This window comes from Triticum urartu, chromosome 1 (assembly GCF_003073215.2).
Source record: "Triticum urartu cultivar G1812 chromosome 1, Tu2.1, whole genome shotgun sequence".
NCBI classification, from domain to species: domain Eukaryota; kingdom Viridiplantae; phylum Streptophyta; class Magnoliopsida; order Poales; family Poaceae; genus Triticum; species Triticum urartu.
This window is the reverse complement of record NC_053022.1, coordinates 575,883,460-575,902,103: the sequence shown is the minus strand read 5'-3', so window position 1 is coordinate 575,902,103 and position 18,644 is coordinate 575,883,460. Positions and strand designations below refer to the sequence as shown.

The window sequence follows — 18,644 nt, the reverse complement described above, 5'->3', positions numbered from 1 at the left end:
AGGAAAGAGTTGGGGAAGTAGGATAGTTGCCGTGGAGTTTGTGCTGGGACCTGGATGCTGCTGAAGGTGGGCGACCATGGTCTAAGAAATAGCATCTGGTTTCGGCTAAGGGTCACTGGTTGTTGCAATGATGAGGTAGTAGCCAATGGTGGGAGGTCTGGAGTGGGCCACATAGGGACCACATTATAGGTTGAGATTGCAGGGTCAAGAACGGTCGATGAATAGCGGAGACTTGATGACTGTGGCGATGCTAGGGAGTTGTAGAGGTGAGGGACGGATGGATGAAGTTAGGATTTTCATCATATATTTTGTACTATATGCTCTTGAGTCAATGTCATATAATTCATGGTCGTATAAGACGAGATATGATGATTGACTCCATGTTTGTTGTCTGAATATACATACTTTTTTTTTACCCCGGTACAAAGGAAGAAAAGAAAAAAAAAGAGTACAAGCGGACTATCCAACTCCCGTTTTCTCTAACATGAAAACTAAATCAGTTGCTGGGAACTAAGATAAGAGGGACTTCATCCATTGCTCTAGACAGGCAATGTTTTTACTTTTAGTTCTATGCTTAACTAGAGATAGATCGTGGTGCACTCCATGCTTCCATGCTTCCAGGCTCGGGGAATTGTTATGAATTTTTTCCCCATTCCTCTGCATTCATATATTCCAGCATCCCATGACAACAATGTTCATGGCGATCTGTGGTGGGAAGGCTTGTTCGAGGAGGAGGATGTCATCAAAAACAGATATCCCTCTATGTCTACTTGGGGCAATGATGTCCCAACATGATAATGCAAACTGACAATCCCAGAGTAGATGTAAGGATGTTTCTTCAACTTGCTCTTGGCAGAGTGCATACTCGTAGCTTTGTAACAGGAAGTTCTATCTTTTGAGGAGATTTCTAGAGCTGATTCTATGATATAGAAGGAGCCAGAAGAAAATTTATGTCTGATTCTGCTTGCAGCCTTCCACAAGTCCCTAAACAGGTGGTGTACCTCCGAGGGTCCTATCATTTGCTTATACATTTTACTGACAGAAAATAAGCCAGACTTCCACTCATAAGTCATAACTCCATGCATCAGCAGAATTTCCAAGTTGTTGCACAATTGGTGCAAGTTCATTTAGCTGCTGAAAAGCAATAGCAGAGAGAGTGGTATGGAATTGTTCCACAAATATACTTTGATGCTGTACACACTTTGATTGATGCCACCAATAGCTTACATGGTTGTTAAGTCACTAATGTACATTTTACTAACACAACAATAGCCTGTACATATTACGTGCCAACTGTTGGTGTATGTGAGATGGTCATCCTTCGTATGCATTGCTGCTGCTCACTTACCGAAGAGCCTCTGGGAGACGAAGAAGCCTAGCGAGAAGGCGGCGACGCCGACGGCGACCACCTCCTTGTTCTTCCTCGCAATCTCGAATGTGTTGTCCGCCCACTTCATGTCTGTCAGCCCCTTCAGCTCCCCTACAATGCGCTCCTTCCAGGCGGTGCATGTCGCCGCCGCCGCCTTCTTCTCGTGCTCCGCTTTCGCATCCATGGCTGTCGGCGTGGCAGCTGCCTTGGCCCTCACTTCCTCGCCGTCGCCGCACAGCCTAACCCTGTCCTCCAGGCTCTCCCGGTCAACTGCCGCCTTGTCCTTCTCGCCGATGGCAGGCTTCTCAGGTGTCGCCGCAGCTGGTGTTGCCGCTTGAGGAGCCTTAGGCCTAGGGTCTTGGTCCTTCTTCGCCGCCGGTGCTGGCTTCTTCTCTTCCTCCTGCTTGCGTCTGTTGGCCTCCTCTTCCATGCGCCGAACGCGCTCAGCGACCTGCCGACTCGTCCGGCCGAGCGTGCTCTCCTTGGACTCAGCGCCGCCAACCTCTGCGGGTGCCGCCGCCTTGGCAGCCTCCTTCGTGGGCTTCCTCTTGATCTCCTCGATGGACATCGGCGGTGCACCGTCCTCCTTGTCCTTGGCCACACCGGCACCGGAAGAGGCGAGCTTGCGCACGGTGAGCGTGAGCACGCCGGCCTCGAAGCGGCCGGCGATGTCGTCAAGGCTGGCGGTTGCGGGCAGCTGGAAGACCCTGTAGAGGGCGGAGCCAGGCCCGCCGGCGCTCGGCCTGGTCGCCCCTCGCACGGTGAGCTTCCCGGTGCCGTCCACCTGCACCCGGAAGTCGTCCTTCCTGAAGCCCGTCAGGGTAAGGCGGAGCACGTAGCTGCCCTCCTTCTCCGCCCACTCGAACTTGGGGTCCACCACCGTCGCCACCGGTGTTGCCGTCGGCTGCTGCTGCTTGGTGCCGGTGGCCGCCATGAGGAATCGTAGGCAAGCTCTGTGGTTGGTTGGTGGTGGTGCTTAGATGATCGAGAGGTGAGATGAGATGGGAAGGTTGGCATGATGCGCCGTGTATATATATATGAAGGTGAGGTGGAAGGAGGAGATTGCTGTATGGAATTAACCCGGCCGGGCCGACCATGCATGCATACGTGTAGGTATGAAGAGGTGTAGCTTAGCTTGCAAGCTAGTGCATCCATGGAGTCGTGCATGGGTGAGGAGGAAAGGTTTAGGGATATTTGCGCGGGAGGGTAAATCGGTTTCCAGGGTGGCAAGCTAACCCTATGGGGGTGAGGAAAGAATGAAAGGAGAATGCTTCGGGAAGCTAGCTATGGAGGTGAAGAAAGAAAGAAAGAAAAGAAAGAAAGGAGAATGCTTAGGGAAGCTAGCCATGGATGTGCATCATCGTGGCAGCCAAGCTATGTGCGGCCGGCGATCCATGGGGTATGTCACTAGCACCCAATTGGACATGCATCGCATCTTAATTCTATCTCACTTCAAGTATATGCAACTTTTTTTTGAGCGCCAAGTATATGTAACTTGTGTAAGATGGTGGCACAACTTCTGGATGTGCATTCTTCCACTTGGCGAGCGCACGCATGAACGGAGGACGGACCCTCGGTCAAAAAATAAAATCCGGGCATATTCGTTTGTATTCTTACGGAAAAATGTCAAAACCATTTCGATTTTCTACTTTTTGTTTTATGAGCATCAGTACAGACACAAGCGCTCATATACACGCGCATACACTCACCCCTATAAACGCACACACGCACACCCTACCCCTATGAGCACCTCCGAGAGACTGAGCCGGCATATCATCTTGAGATTTATGAAGTCACCGTAGGCGCCTCGTCGTCGACGGGAACGTCTCCTCCCACTGAAAGCGCATCGCCGGAAATCCTGAAATAAATCCAGGAATAATGCGAGCACCAGGATTTGAACCCTGGTGGGTTGGGGATACCACTGTCCACCTAACCAACTCAACCACAGGCAAAACCCCTTCCAATCATAATAGATTTCACAAAAAAATAAAGAATAAACTCGCGCCATCAGATTTTCGAAAAACCTTATCGATGGAGATATTTTTTTTTGGGAGATAAAAAGGTTTTATCCTTCCCCACATCTGAAAGAAGGTTCATGCAGCAATTATCACATCGATTCCACATGCAGAAACACTATCCAATTATTTGTTGCGATAATTTCATCTTGGTGTACAGTAGCTAACTTTGTCATTCTATTTTCTAACTACTTTGTTATTGTCTTTCAGCCCAGAGTTTATCGTGTTGTTCTACCATCTACTGTATTTCACAATGGTGTTGTCTACTATATATATGTGCATATGCTTTCTCCTTTCATAACTTGACATATTTGATATTTTTCACTCTTTTCCCAGTCCAAACGAAACCGAAAGAAAGTAATCCGCAAAATAAGCGCCCCCAAAAAAGAAAAAAAGTAATCCACGGCTGCAACTGAAATCAGGCCCTGGGTGGGTCAGTGCTGCTAAAACAGGCTTTCTTTCGGGAAGCAGGACAATATTTAAAATATTTATACAAACATTTAAAATATTTATGCAAAAAAAGTCACAATATTTCTTTCAGGAACAGGGTTTTGCACGTGTGCGCTACCGTGACATTTAAAGTATTTATGCAAAAAAAGTCACAATATTTTTTTCTTAGAAGTTACAATACTGCTTTTTATTAAAATTCACAATATTTTTTGAATGGAAAAATACATTTTTAATTATATGAACATTTTATAATATTTTAAATGTCACTTATATTTTAAATGTCAATTTTTTTTCAAATGCGCATATATTGTTAAATATCACTAACTTATTTTAGTGGTATGAATAATTTAAAATTTGCTTGAACAAGTTTTTGGCACTGCATGAACATTTTCTAAATGTGAATCACCGGCCCAGAACATTATTATTAAGTAATTGTGGACAATATGTATTTTGAATATTTTGAAAATTGGGACAAAAGAAAAAAAGAAGGAAAATGAACAAACGAACAAACTATGAAATAAAATTATGAGAAAAAAGAAGACGAACCGGCTACTGGACCAACCCAATAGATGCGAGTCGAGAATTGCCCTGAGGCGAGAGGTGTTCTTTTGTTTTAAACCTAAAATAAGAGTGGTCCTTTTTTTTAGACAATGCGAGTGGTCCTTTTTTTTAACAAAGTAGAATCAAACATGCTCATATACGTGAGCATACAGTCACCCGTATGAACACACGTTCGCACACCGTACCCCTATAAGCATGTTTGAGAGATTGAGCCGACATAGCATCTTGAGATTGTATGAAGTCACCATCGCACAACCACAATACCCCACCTCCCGCACACCCACGTGCAAGCACAGTTGCATGTGTTTTTGTTTCATTTTTATCTAACCTTTTATGAATTTTTACTTTTAAAAGGCGATCATTTTTTAGAATTACACAAACATTCTGAAAATATGCTAGTATGCTTTTAAAATTTCACAAAATTTCTTTGGAATGTACGTGCACCTTTTGAGTCTTTGATGAACATTTAGAAAAATGAATAAACACTTATATTTCATATTCGTGAACAATTTGTGTGTGTAGGCATGAACATTTGTTTACAGATGCACCAACATTTATTCTCACAACACTTTTTGGAATATAGGGAAATATTTTATTTATTCATATCAATATTTTTTCCTACGGGAAAAAATATGTGCATGGTACATATTTAAAATTTTAAAAACATTTATTCTCATATGAATTTTTGTTCAAGCAAAATAATAGTTTATGCTTTATTAAAAAATTATAATGAAGGTGTCAAAGTTGTGATTTTATCTAAAGTTCATTTCTAATAAAAGGCCACATACTCACAAAATACTACTATTTCCTCGTACTCATGTACTACACGAGCTCTATTATCATTATCCAACAGTGCAGACTACTTCGCAAATGAAAAATACTACGTTAACTCTCAGCTGCTTGGCCCCAAGTTGGAGGCGTGGTTTTTCTTGGCTATCCAAGGTGGGCGACACTCCAATATAGAGTGCCTCAGCCGGTATACTAACTACAATGAATAAAAGGCAAATAAAACAATAAATAAAAAGCTTGTGAACAAGACTAGCCCAAAAAAGAATAACACCGAAACAGCCTGACTAGGCCACACACACACAAATACAGATGACAACCATCACAACCCAAAACAAAAATGAAAACTGTTAGAGATATACTTGAGATACTTCTATTTGGTAGTCTAGAATTTAAAATCTGTCTCCTACCTTATCTCCAGGAGAGGCTTCTTACCCTTCAAGTCTTGTACTCAATATATACTCGCCCTCGAGGCTTAATAATACATCCATCATATTCCACCAAACCCCTCTCTCCCTTCTAACATGGTATCTATCGCAAGTCGATAATAAACCCTAGCCGCCGCCGCTTCCGCACCCGCGCGCCGGCCCCGGGGCGGTCGGCCTCCATGATCACCGCCGGGGGCCGCGCCGCCCGTACCTAGGGTTCGTCCGCCTGCCGTGTTGGCCGGCTGCCCTAGAGAGTCTTTTTTCCCAATCCTTTGGTCCGGGTTTTCTCTCTCTCGCCGGTCGGTTTGATCGGCGTCTACTTTTTGGTTTTCCGGTCTATGTGATCCGGTTTGCGTCGCCCGCCGCCGCCGTCGACCCCGTGCGCCTCTACTCCAACACCGGCGCGATTGGCTGGCTTCTTCGCCGACCCGGCGGCCTCACGCGTTGTCCGCGCGTCTGCCCGTCGGTTGCCCCGACTCGGCGGCCTCGCGCGTCGTTCACGCGTCGGCCAGCCGGTCGCCCCGACCTGGCGGCCTCACGTCATGCGGCAGCCCTTCACCGCCGCCATCCGCGCGATGGCCCGCCCGTCGATCTACGCCGGCTGTCACCGCCTTACTTTGACCGGGACTCTTGCATCACCCCGACCCGGCGGTCTCTCGCCATGCGGCGGCCAATCATTACCGCCCGTCGCCGCCGGCTTCATCTTGGACTCCGCCGCCACCGCGCCTCCACCGAGTGGCGCCCCCGATCTCGCGTGCAATCCGATTCATCACCCGCCCGCCGCCGCGATCCGCCTCATCTACGTCGTGCGACCGACCTGGCCCGTCAGTTGCGCGCACCTCCGTAGGCCCCGTGAAGATCGTCCCCGAGTTCAGCACGCCTCTTCACCGATCGAGCATCGGGCTGCCGCTGCATCGCCCCGTCGGGCCGCAGCGCCGCCTCCCCGTGGTTCTTCTCCCGGCTGCACCGACCCGCGTCACCGCTGCGTCACCCCTTCGGGCCGTAGTGCCGCGGCCCGCGGTCCCCCGCCGCCCCGAGGGCGTCCGCTCTAGGCCGTCCCGTGGCTGCATCGACCCTCGCGCCACCGCTGCGTCGCCCCGCCGGGCCGTAGCGAGCGTGGCACGCGGTCCATGCTGCCGTCTCGAGGCCGTCCCCGCGGTTGCACCGACTCGCGAACCGCCGTTGCGTCGCCCCTTTGGGCCGCAGCGTCGTGGCCCGCAGTCCCCGCTGCCGCCCCGAGGTCTTCCCGTCGTCGCCCCGACCCGCCTGCCGCCGCTACGTCGCCCCTTCGGGCCGTAGCGCCGCGGCCTGCGGTCCACTCCGCCGTCACCGCGCGTCGACCTCCCGTGGTATGCGCCGTGCCGTCTCCCTTGGCGTGGGAACACCATCGTCCGCGCCGGTCTTCGTCACGCTATCAGGGTTCTTCGCCTACCGCGAGCACCGCCGCCGCACTCCTAACCTAGCCGCCGCCGCCGCCGTCAGGCCGCCGCCGCCACTCTTCTTTGGTCGCCGCCGCCACTACCTTCATAGCCGCCGCCGCCCGTCCATCCCCTTCGTCTTCATCCAGCACCAGCTCGTCACAAGCGTCGCCGTCAACTACCCCGACCGCTTCATCTACTCCGCCATCCGCGGGCGACATTGGCCCCGCGCCGGTGGACGCCGCAATCGTCGTCAAGTTCTTCTCTGCTGGCCTCTCCGACTTCTCCGACATGGCATAAAGCTCGTGCAGGTCCCTCGTCTACGTATGCCCGGTGTTGGCAACACTGATGTGATGGCCTAGCTTATTAGGGATGATAAACTACTCATATCAATAAGGAATTCCTTCTTTTCCGGGAGCCAATTCGGACAGAACTCCAAAGTTAAGCGTGCTCAGCTTGGAGTAGTGTCAGGATGGGTGACCGACCAGGAAGTTGCTCCCGGGTGCGCACGAGTGAGGACAAAGTGCGCAGAAAAGACTAGTATTGATCTGTGGGGCCAGTCTAGATCCCGCCAGGTGTAACGACCACCGGCGGGTGTGTCTGGGGCGTTACAAGTTGGTAATCAGAGCCTTCCCCGACCTTAGGAGCCCCCTGCTTGATCGAATCATTGGCGTTGTTGAGTCTAGAAAAAAATGTTTTGAGTCATTTAGGATTATATATATCGGAGAGTTAGGAATTCTTTTTACTCAGTCCCTTCGTCGCTCTGGTGAGGCATCCTGACGTAGAGTTTTGACTCTTCTCTTCTCAAATTTCACTAAAAAAATTTTAGGATCACGCGGGTATCTTGGAATCGTTCCGATGGTTTTGTGACGAGAACATTGTTCTTGGTGCCTCCTGTCATTTAGGGGTTGTGGCAGTGTCCCGGGGAGTTGAGCTCCGAGGTGTTGTCATCACAATTTTATCGTTGAGATTCTGGAATACCTGAGTTTCGCCGACATCGAAAATCTCTTTTATGCAGTTGTTGGTGAGATAACCTCGACGCCACCCAGTACTGGGGCGGGAGTTCGGGAGTATCGCCATAACTTGTATAACGGATGCTTTCCGAAGGTTGAGGTAAATGATTTCCGAAGGTTTCTTGGTTATGTGTTGAAGGATGAATACAGCTGGATGTAGGATTTGCTAGCTTTGGGTGAGATATTATGCTTCCCCTGTATCCCCAACACCTGATTGGATAACCGGAAAGGTCCGGGAGTTTCATAGGTGGGAATTCTTGTAGCTCTAGCTCTTCTTCCGCGGATATTTGGTTTGGGATTGGGTAATCGTCACCAAGTATTTGCTCTTGTCTGTACCTTGTTGTTTTTTCTTCTACCTCTATCTAGTGGCTTCTCAATTTATGGAAATGTGACCATTTCAATTGGAATGCATTCGTTCATTTTGTTCGGATGTGAAGACTATATGTTGCAATTTCAATCCATTCGATTCAGCTTGAATATTTGTCTGTCAATATGCTAATGGATGTCACCCTCTTCAGGATGGCTCCTGCTAAGGGCAACAATCAGAATCAGGATCCGCCACCGCCACCACCACCTCCACCTCCGGAGGCATGGCAAGCTGTGATGGCTGCTACCAATGCAAACACGCAGCTGATCATGCAAATTCTTCAAGAGCGCAACCAAGGGAATCATGGCCATGGCAACAATCAGAATCAGTTTGCTACACTCAACCAGTTCCTTGCTAACCAGCCAAAGACCTTCAGCAATTGTGTTGAGGCAACAGACGCTGATGATTGGCTTGTGGACATATGCAAGCATTTCGAGTGCAGTAACGTCAGGCCTGAGGACTTTGTCAAGTTTGCCTCCTTCCAACTCAAAGACCAAGCTGCAGAATGGTTTTAGTAGTACAAAGATTCTAGAGGAGGCCGTGTGATTACCTGGGATGAATTCCGTCAAGACTTCAAAGCTCATCATATTCCTCAGAGTGTGGTTGAGAGCAAGCGTGAGGAATTCCGCAACCTGAAGCAAGGCACTATGTCTGTTTACCAGTACAACATCATGTTTCAGAAGCTCGCCCGTTTCGCTAAGCAAGATGTCCCTGACGAGAAGAGCATGATATATCAGTTCAGCGGTGGTCTCAGAGAAGAACTCCAGCTAGCTCTCGTCCTTTTTGAGCCCAAGAAGTATGATGAGTTTTACAACATGGCAATGAAGCAAGAGGCTGCCCAACTGAAGTGCGATGCTTCCAAGAAGCGAGTCAGAGATGCAACTCCTTCTTCCTCAACTCAAGTGGCTAAGCAGCAAAAGTATTGGCTGCCTCCTCCTCCGTTCCGTCAGCCTTATCAGCAGAAGAGCAAAGGTGGCAGTGGATCTTCCCACCCACCCAACCCTGGCTTTCAGAACAAGACTTCGTCTCAAGCTCCAAGATCAAGTGCTCCGTATCACCGTCTGCTCTCGGAGGTCACGTGCAACAAGTACCAACAAAAGGGTCACTATGCCAACAAATGCTTCAATCAGAGGCGTCTTCATCCTCCTCCTCCTATGAGATCTGCAAGTATAGCTGTGGTCAAGCATAACCCCAAGCACGCCAAGGTCAACTTGTTGAATGCAGCTCAGGCAGAGGACTCGTCAGATGTCATCATGGGTAACCTTCCTGTTAAAGATGTTCCTGCAAAAGTTCTTTTTGACAGTGGTGCATCGCTTTCTTTTATTTCAAGACCATTTGTTGCCAAGCATGATTTTGTGACCGAAAGGATTCCTTTTCCGTTGAAGATTGTGTCCCCAGGCAAGCAAATGGCATCTAACAATTGCGTCCCGGATGTTACTATCACGTTGGGTGAGTATAAGTTTCTGTCCTCTCTAGTGGTCCTTGGTAACTCGGATATTGATCTTATTATCGGAAGAAACAACTCGATATTAAAGAGCGAATGGGTCTCATCCGACCTAGTTCTTCTCCGTGGGGTTGTGGAGTTCTTTTTGTGAAGAAGAAGGATGGAACGGACCGACTCTGTGTTGACTACCGTCCATTGAACAAGAAGACCATAAAGAACAAGTACCCACTTCCCAACATCAATGAGCTGTTTGAACAACTCAAAGGTGCTCAAGTATTCTCCAAGCTTGATCTCCGTATGAGCTATCATCAGATTCGAATTCGCGAGCAAGATATCCCCAAGACAGCATTCAGAACAAGCTATGGTTCATATGAATACACTGTCATGTCTTTTGGCCTCGTCAACGCTCCTCCGACATTCTCTCGCATGATGAACTTCATCTTCAACCCCTACACAAATGACTTCGTCTTGGTCTACCTCGATGACATTTTGGTTTTTTCCAAGAACAAGGAAGATCATGCCAAGCACTTGTGTTTGGTGCTCGATAAGCTCAGAGAACATAAATTCTATGCCAAGTTTTCAAAGTGCGAGTTTTGGCTCGATGAGGTTCTCTACCTTGGGCATATCATCTCTGCCGAGGGAATTGCTGTGAATCCTGAGAAGGTGTCTGCAATTGTGAATTGGGAACCACCTCAGAACATGAAGAAACTCCGTAGCTTCCTTGGGCTCGCAAGCTATTGTCGAAGGTTCGTTGAGAACTTCTCAAAGATCGCGAAGCCTCTTTCCAACCTTCTCCAGAAGCACGTGAAGTACATTTGGTCTCTTGAATGTGACATCGCTGTCAACACCCTGAAAGAGAAATTAGTCACTGCTCCAGTTCTGACTCCTCCTGATGAATCCAAACCGTTCGAGGTCTTTTGTGATGCCTCTCTTCAAGGTCTTGGTGCAGTGTTGATGCAAGAGAAGAAAGTTGTGTCTTATACCTCTCGCCAGTTGAAGCCCAACGAAAAGAACTACCCCACTCATGACCTTGAGTTGGCGGCAGTTGTGCATGCTCTTTTGACTTAGAGACATCTCTTATTGGGAAGAAAAGTGGACATCTTCACTGACCACAAGAGTCTCAAGTACATCTTCACTCAGCCTAATCTCAACCTCAGGCAGACTCGTTGGGTCGAAATGATTCAAGAGTATAATCCGAGTATCGAATATACTCCAGGAAAGGCCAATGTAATTGCTGACGCATTGAGCAGGAAGGTTTACTGCAACAGTTTGATTCTCAAGCCTTACCAACCCGAGCTTTGTGAAGCTTTCCGCAAACTCAATCTGCAAGTTGTTCCTCAAGGTTTCCTCGCCAACCTCCAAGTCTCTCCTACCTTGGAAGATCAGATTCACGAGGCTCAACTTCTTGATGCTATGGTGAAGAAGGTGAAGATTGGGATTGCCAAGAGTCAACCCAAGTACAAGTGCTATCGCCTTGATGACAAGGATTCTCTATTCTTCGAGGATCACATTGTTGTGCCTAAAGGTGACCTTCGTAAAGTCATTATGAACAAGGCTCACAATTCACTCCTCTCCATCCACCCTGGAAGTACAAAGATGTACCATGACCTCAAGCAGTTGTATTGGTGGACTCGAATGAAGCGCGAGATTTCTCAGTTCGTGAATGAATGTGATGTCTGCAGAAGAGTGAAGGCAGAACACCAATGACCAGCTAGTCTCCTCCAACCTCTTGCCATTCCAGAATGGAAGTTGGACCACATTGAGATGGACTTCGTGACTGGATTTCCAAAGTCCAAGCGTGGCAATGATGCTATCTTCGTTGTCATCGACAAACTCACTAAAGTGGCTCACTTTCTGCCTATCAAAGAATCCATCACAGCAGCTCAATTGGCAGAGCTATATACCTCCCGGATTGTCTCTCTGCACGGCATTCCGCAGTTGATTTCTTCAGATCATGGCGGCATCTTCACCTCGAAGTTTTGGGATTCTTTTCAGAAGGCCATGGGCACCAACATCCGTTTCAGCACAGCTTTTCATCCTCAAACTAGTGGCCAAGTCGAGCGTGTCAATCAGATTCTTGAAGATATGCTCAGGGTTAGCGTTATCTCTTTCGGTATGAAGTGGGAAGATTGTCTTCCATATGCCGAGTTCTCCTACAACAACTACTTTCAAGCGAGTTCGGGCAAGGCCCCATTTGAAATCCTCTATGGCAGGAAGTGCCGTACTCCTCTTAACTGGTCAAAGACTGGTGAACGTCAAATTTTTGGAAATGACTTGATCACAGAGGCAGAAGAGATGTGCAAAGTCATTCGTGATAACCTCAAAGCAGCGCAATCGCGCCAGAAGAGCTACTATGATAGTAAGCATCGTGATTTGGCTTTCGAGATCGGAGACCTTGTTTACCTCCGCGTCTCTCCAATGAAAGGTACTCGTCGCTTCAGTATCAAAGGGAAGCTTGCCCCTAGATACGTGGGTCCTTTCAAGACCGTCAGCAAGAGAGGCGATATCGCCTATCAACTTGAGCTTCCCTTCAGCTTTGCAAACGTGCACGACGTGTTTCATGTCTCTCAGCTCCGCAAGTGCTTCAAGACCCCTGACCGCATCGTCAACTTTGAAGACAATGATCTCCAAGAAGACCTTTCTTATCGTGAGCACCGAGTTGCTATTCTTGAAGAAACTGAGCGCAAGACTCGCAACAAGACAATCAAATTCTTGAAAGTCAAGTGGTCACATCATTCCGACCGTGAAGCCACCTGAGAACGCGAGGATCACCTCCGTTCTGAGTACCCAGAGTTTTTCCAGTCCTAGATCTCGGGACGAGATCCTTTCGTAGTGGTGGAGTATTGTAACACCCCGGATGCAATTTACCTTATATGTACTCCAACTCTTGCCGTTTCTGGCATTAAGTTATTTTATTTCCTCGTTGTCGGGTTTTGTCTCCGTGTGTTTTGTCTTTGTCATGCATCTCATATCATGTCATCATGTGCATTGTATTTGCATACGTGTTCGTCTCATGCATCCGAGCATGTTCCCCATTGTCCGTTTTGCATTCCGGCGCTCCTATGTCCTCCGGTGGTCCTTTCTACCTCTTTTCGTGTGTGGGGGTTAAACGTTTTCGGATTGGACCGAGACTTGTCATGTGGCCTTGGTTTACTACCGGTAGACCGCCTGTCAAGTTTCGTACCATTTGGACTTCGTTTGATACTCCAACGGTTAACCGAGGGACCGAAAAGGCCTCATGTGTGTTTCAGCTCAACACCTTTCCAATTTGGCCCAAAACCCACCAAAAACCACTCCATCATCTAGATCGTTCGATCATGATCGCGTGGCCGAAAACTGCACCTCATTTGGAGCTTCCTAGCTCTCTCTACCTCTATATAAAGACCCCCCCACAAAATTCCGGGTCTTCTCCTACCCTAACCCTAAAAAAATCGCCCCGCCGCCACCGGACACGTCCGGCCGCCGCCGGACGAAGTCGCCGTCACCGCCTGCATCAATCAGAACCCGCCACATGGCGAGCTAAGCCGCCCCCGCGCCGCGGCCTGGAGAGCCCGTGGCCGACCCCCGAGCCCACGTCGCCCGCGCGCCGCCGTCCTGCGAGCTCCGCCGCCCGCATCTTCGCCCCGACGCCGCGCCGCCCTCCTTCGCTCGCCGGCGCCGCTCCGGTCGCCGCCGCCGACACTGTTGGGGAACGTAGCAGAAATTCAAAATTTTTCTACGTGTCACCAAGATCTATCTATGGAGAGACTAGCAACGAGGGGAAGGAGAGTGCATCTACATACCCTTGTAGATCGCTATGCGGAAGTGTTCAAGTGAACGGGGTTGATGGAGTCGTACTCGTCGTGATTCAAATCACCGATGACCAAGTGCCGAACGCACGGCACCTCCGCGTTCAACACACGTACAGCCCGGTGACGTCTCCCACGCCTTGATCCAGCAAGGGGAGAGGGAGAGGTTGAGGAAGACTCCATCCAGCAGCAGCACAACGGCGTGGTGGTGATGGAGGATCGTGGCAATCCTGCAGGGCTTCGCCAAGCACCACAGAAGAGGAGGGAGAGAGAGATGCAGGGCTGCACCAACGAGAGATCGAATCGCGTGTCTTATGGGCAGCCCTAGGCCTCATATATATAGGGGAAGGGAGGGGCTGCGCCCCCTCTAGGGTTCCCACCCCTAGGGGGGGCGGCCGCCCTAGATGGGGAGCAAGGGGGCGGCCAAGAGGGGGAGAAAGGGAGGTGCCCCCTAGGGTGGGCCTTAGGCCCATCTAAGCCTAGGGTTTCCCCTTTTTTTCCTCCTAGCTGCCCCTTGGGCCTTGTGGGAGGCGCACCAGCCCACTTAGGGGCTGGTCCCTCACCACCCTTGGCCCATGCAAACCTCCGGGGCAGGTGGCCCCACTTGGTGGACCCCCGGGACCCTCCCGGTGGTCCCCGTACATTACCGATAAACCCCGAAACTCTTCCGGTGACCAAAACAGGACTTCCCATATATAAATCTTTACCTCCGGACCATTCCGGAACTCCTCGTGACGTCCGGGATCTCATCCGGGACTTCGAACAACATTCGGTAACCACATACAAACTTCCTTTACAACCCTAGCGTCATCGAACCTTAAGTGTGTAGACCCTACGGGTTCGGGAGACATGCAGACATGACCGAGATGACTCTCCGGTCAATAACCAACAGCGGGATCTGGATACCCATGTTGGATCACACATGTTCCACGATGATCTCATCGGATGAACCATGATGTCAAGGACTTAATCAATCCCGTATACAATCCCCTTTGTCTAGCGGTACAATACTTGCCCGAGATTCGATCGTCGGTATCCCGATACCTTGTTCAATCTCGTTACCGGCAAGTCTCTTTTACTCGTTCCGCAACACATCATCCCGTGATCAACTCCTTGATCACATTGTGCACATTATGATGATGTCCTACCGAGTGGGCCCAGAGATACCTCTCCGTTTACACGGAGTGACAAATCCCAGTCTCGATTCGTGCCAACCCAACAGACACTTTCGGAGATACCCGTAGTGCACCTTTATAGTCACCCAGTTACGTTGTGACGTTTGGTACACCCTAAGCACTCCTACGGTATCCGGGAGTTGCACAATCTCATGGTCTAAGGAAATGATACTTGACATTAGAAAAGCTTTAGCATACGAACTACATGATCTTGTGCTAGGCTTAGGATTGGGTCATGTCCATCACATCATTCTCCTAATGATGTGATCCCGTTATCAACGACATCCAATGTCCATGGTCAGGAAACCGTAACCATCTATTGATCAATGAGCTAGTCAACTAGAGGCTTACTAGGGACATGGTGTTGTCTATGTATCCACACATGTATCTGAGTTTCCTATCAATACAATTATAGCATGGATAATAAACAATTATCATGAACAAGGAAATATAATAATAACTAATTTATTATTGCCTCTAGGGCATATTTCCAACAGTCTCCCACTTGCACTAGAGTCAATAATCTAGTTCACATCGATATGTGATTAACACTCAAGGTCACATCCCCATGTGACTAACACCCAAAGAGTTTACTAGAGTCAATAATCTAGTTCACATTTACCATGTGATTAACACTCGATGAGTTCTGGGTTTGATCATGTTATGCTTGTGAGAGAGGTTATAGTCAATGGGTCTGAACCTTTCAGATCCGTGTGTGCTTTACAAATCTCTATGTCATCTCCTAGATGCAGCTACCACGCTCTATTTGGAGCTATTCCAAATAACTGTTCTACTATACGAATCCAGTTTACTACTCAGAATAATCTGGATTAGTGTCAAAGTTTGCATCGGCGTATCCCTTTACGACGAACTCTTTTACCACCTCCATAATCGAGAAAATTCCTTAGTCCACTAGTTACTAAGGATAACTTTGACCGCTGTCCTGTGATCCATACTTGGATCACTCTTGTACCCCTTGACTGACTCATGGCAAGGCACACTTCAGGTGCGGTACACAGCATAGCATACTGTAGAGCCTATGTCTTGAGCATAGGGGACGACCTTCGTCCTTTCTCTCTATTCTACCGTGGTCGAGCTTTAAGTCTTAACTTCATACCTTACAACTCAGGCAAGAACTCCTTCTTTGACTGATCCATCTTGAACACCTTCAAGATCATGTCAAGGTATGTGCTCATTTGAAAGTACCATTAAGCGTTTTGATCTATCCTTATAGATCTTGATGTTCAATGTTCAAGTAGCTTAATCCAGGCTTTCCATTGAAAAACACTTTCCAAATAACCCTATATGCTTTCCAGAAATTCTACATCATTTCTGATCCATAACATATACTCATTAGAAATTCTATAGTGCTCCCACTCACTTCTTTGGAAATACAAGTTTCTCATAAACTTTGTATAAACCCAAAATCTTTGATCATCTCATCAAAGCATACATTCCAACTCTGAGACGCTTACTCCAGTCCTTAGAAGAATTCCTGGAGCTTTGCATACTTATTAGCATCTTTCAGGATTGACAAAACCTTCCGGTTTGTATCACATACAACCTTTCCTCAAAAATCGTCGAGGAAACAATGTTTTGACATCCTATCTGCAAGATTTCATAAATAATGCAGTAATCGCTAATATAATTCCAACAGACTCTTAGCATCGCTACGAGTGAGAAAATCTCACCGTAGTCAACTCCTTGAACTTGTCAGAAAACATCTTAACGACAAGTCGAGCTTTCTTAATGGTGACATTTACCATCATTGTCCGTCTTCCTTTTAAAAAATCCATATGTACCTAACAGCCTTACGACCATCAAGTAGTTCTTCCAAAGTCTATACTTTGTTTTCATACATGGATCCTCTCTCGGATTTTATGGCCTCGAGCCATTTATCGGAATCCGGGCCCACCATCGCTTCTCCACAGCTCGTAGGTTCATTGTTGTCTAGCAACATGACTTCCAAGACAGGATTACGTACCACTCTGAAGTAGTACGCATCCTTGTCATCCCACGAGGTTTGGTAGTGACTTGATCTGAAGTTTCATGATCACTATCATAAGCTTCCACTTCAATTGATGTAGGTGCCACAGGAACAACTTCCTGTGCCCTGCCATACACTAGTTGAAGAGACGGTTCAATAACCTCATCAAGTCTCCACCATCCTCCCACTCAATTCTTTCGAGAGAAACTTTTCCTCGAGAAAGGATCCGATTCTAGAAACAATCCCTTATTGCTTTCGGATCTGAGACAGGAGGTATACCCAACTGTTTTGGGTGTCCTATGAAGATGCATTTATCCGCTTTGGGTTCGAGCTTATCAGCCTGAAACTTTTCACATAAGCGTCGCAGCCCCAAACTTTTAAGAAATGACAGCTTAGGTTTCCCTAAACCATAGTTCATACGGTGTCATCTCATCGGAATTACGTGGTGCCCTATTTAAAATGAATGTGGTTGTCTCTAATGCCTAACCCATAAACTATCATGGTAATTCGATAAGAGACATCATGGTATGCATCATATCCAATAGGGTGCAGTTATGATGTTCGGACACACCATCACACTATGGTGTTCCAGGCTGTATTAGTTGTGAAACAATTTCCACAATGTCTTAATTCTGTGCCAAACTCGTAATTCAGATATTCATCTCTATGATCATATCATAGATATTTTATCCTCTTGTCACGACGATCTTTCAACTTCACCCTAAAATTACTTGAACCTTTCAATAATTCAGACTCGTGATTCATCAAGTAAATGTACTCAACATCTACTCAAATCATCTGTGAAGAAAGAACATAACGATATCCACTACATGCCTCAGCACTCATTGGACTGCACACATCAAAATGTATTACTTCCAACAATTTGCTTTCTAGTTCCATTTTACTGAAACCGAGGCTTTCAGTCATCTTGCCCATGTGGTATGATTTGCATGCCTCAAGTGATTCAAAATCAAGTGAGTCCAAATGGTCCATTTGCATGGAGTTTCTTCATGCATACACACCAACAGACATGGTTCGCATGTCTCAAATTTTTCAAAAATGAGTGAGTCCAAAGATCCATCAACATGGAGCTTCTTCATGCGTTTTATACCGATATGACTTAAGTGGCAGTGCCACAAGTAGGTGGTACTATCATTACTATCTTATATCTTTTGGCATTAACATGTGTATCACTACGATCGAGATTCAATAAACCATTCATTTCAGGTGTAAGACCATTTGAAGGTATTATTCAAATAAACAGAGTAACCATTATTCTCCTTAAATGAATAACCGTATTGCGATAGACATAATCCAATCATGTCTATGCTCAACACAAACACCAATCTCGATGGTAGAAGGAGCGTACGACATTTGATTATATCAACATTGGAAACACTTCCAACACATATCATCAGCTCACCTTTAGCTAGTCTCCGTTTATTCCGTAGCTTTTATTTCGAGTTACTAACACTTAGCAATCGAACCGGTATCTAATACCCTGGTGCTACTAGGAGTACTAGTAAAGTACACATCAACACAATGTATATCCAATATACTTCTATCGACCTTGCCAGCCTTCTAATCTACCAAGTATCTAGGGTAATTCTGCTCCAGTGGCTATTCCCCTTATTACAGAAGCACTTAGTCTCGGGTTTGGGTTCAACCTTGGGTTTCTTCACTAGAGCAGCAGCTGAATTACCGTTTCATGAAGTATCCCTTTGTTCCCTTGCCCTTCTTGAAACTAGTGGTTTCACTAACCATCAACAATTGATGCTCCTTCTTGATTTCTACTTTCGCGGTGTCAAACATCGCGAATAGCTCAAGGATCATCATATATGTC

The 18,644-nt window shown here is 47.4% G+C and overlaps 1 protein-coding gene across 1 annotated transcript; it reads right to left on the bottom strand.

Annotated features, from left to right (window-relative positions):
- Positions 1-1,104: 1,104 nt before the first annotated feature.
- Positions 1,105-2,385, bottom strand: LOC125540442 (protein RESTRICTED TEV MOVEMENT 2-like). Its single transcript, XM_048704061.1, has one exon. It carries the CDS (start codon positions 2,301-2,303, stop codon positions 1,341-1,343), a length of 963 nt encoding a protein of 320 aa, XP_048560018.1. The 5' UTR covers positions 2,304-2,385; the 3' UTR covers positions 1,105-1,340.
- Positions 2,386-18,644: the final 16,259 nt, after the last annotated feature.

Bases quoted from the DNA above. Each gene is read 5' to 3' on its own strand.
- LOC125540442 (XM_048704061.1), bottom strand. From the start codon at position 2,303: ATGGCGGCCACCGGCACCAAGCAGCAGCAGCCGACGGCAACACCGGTG.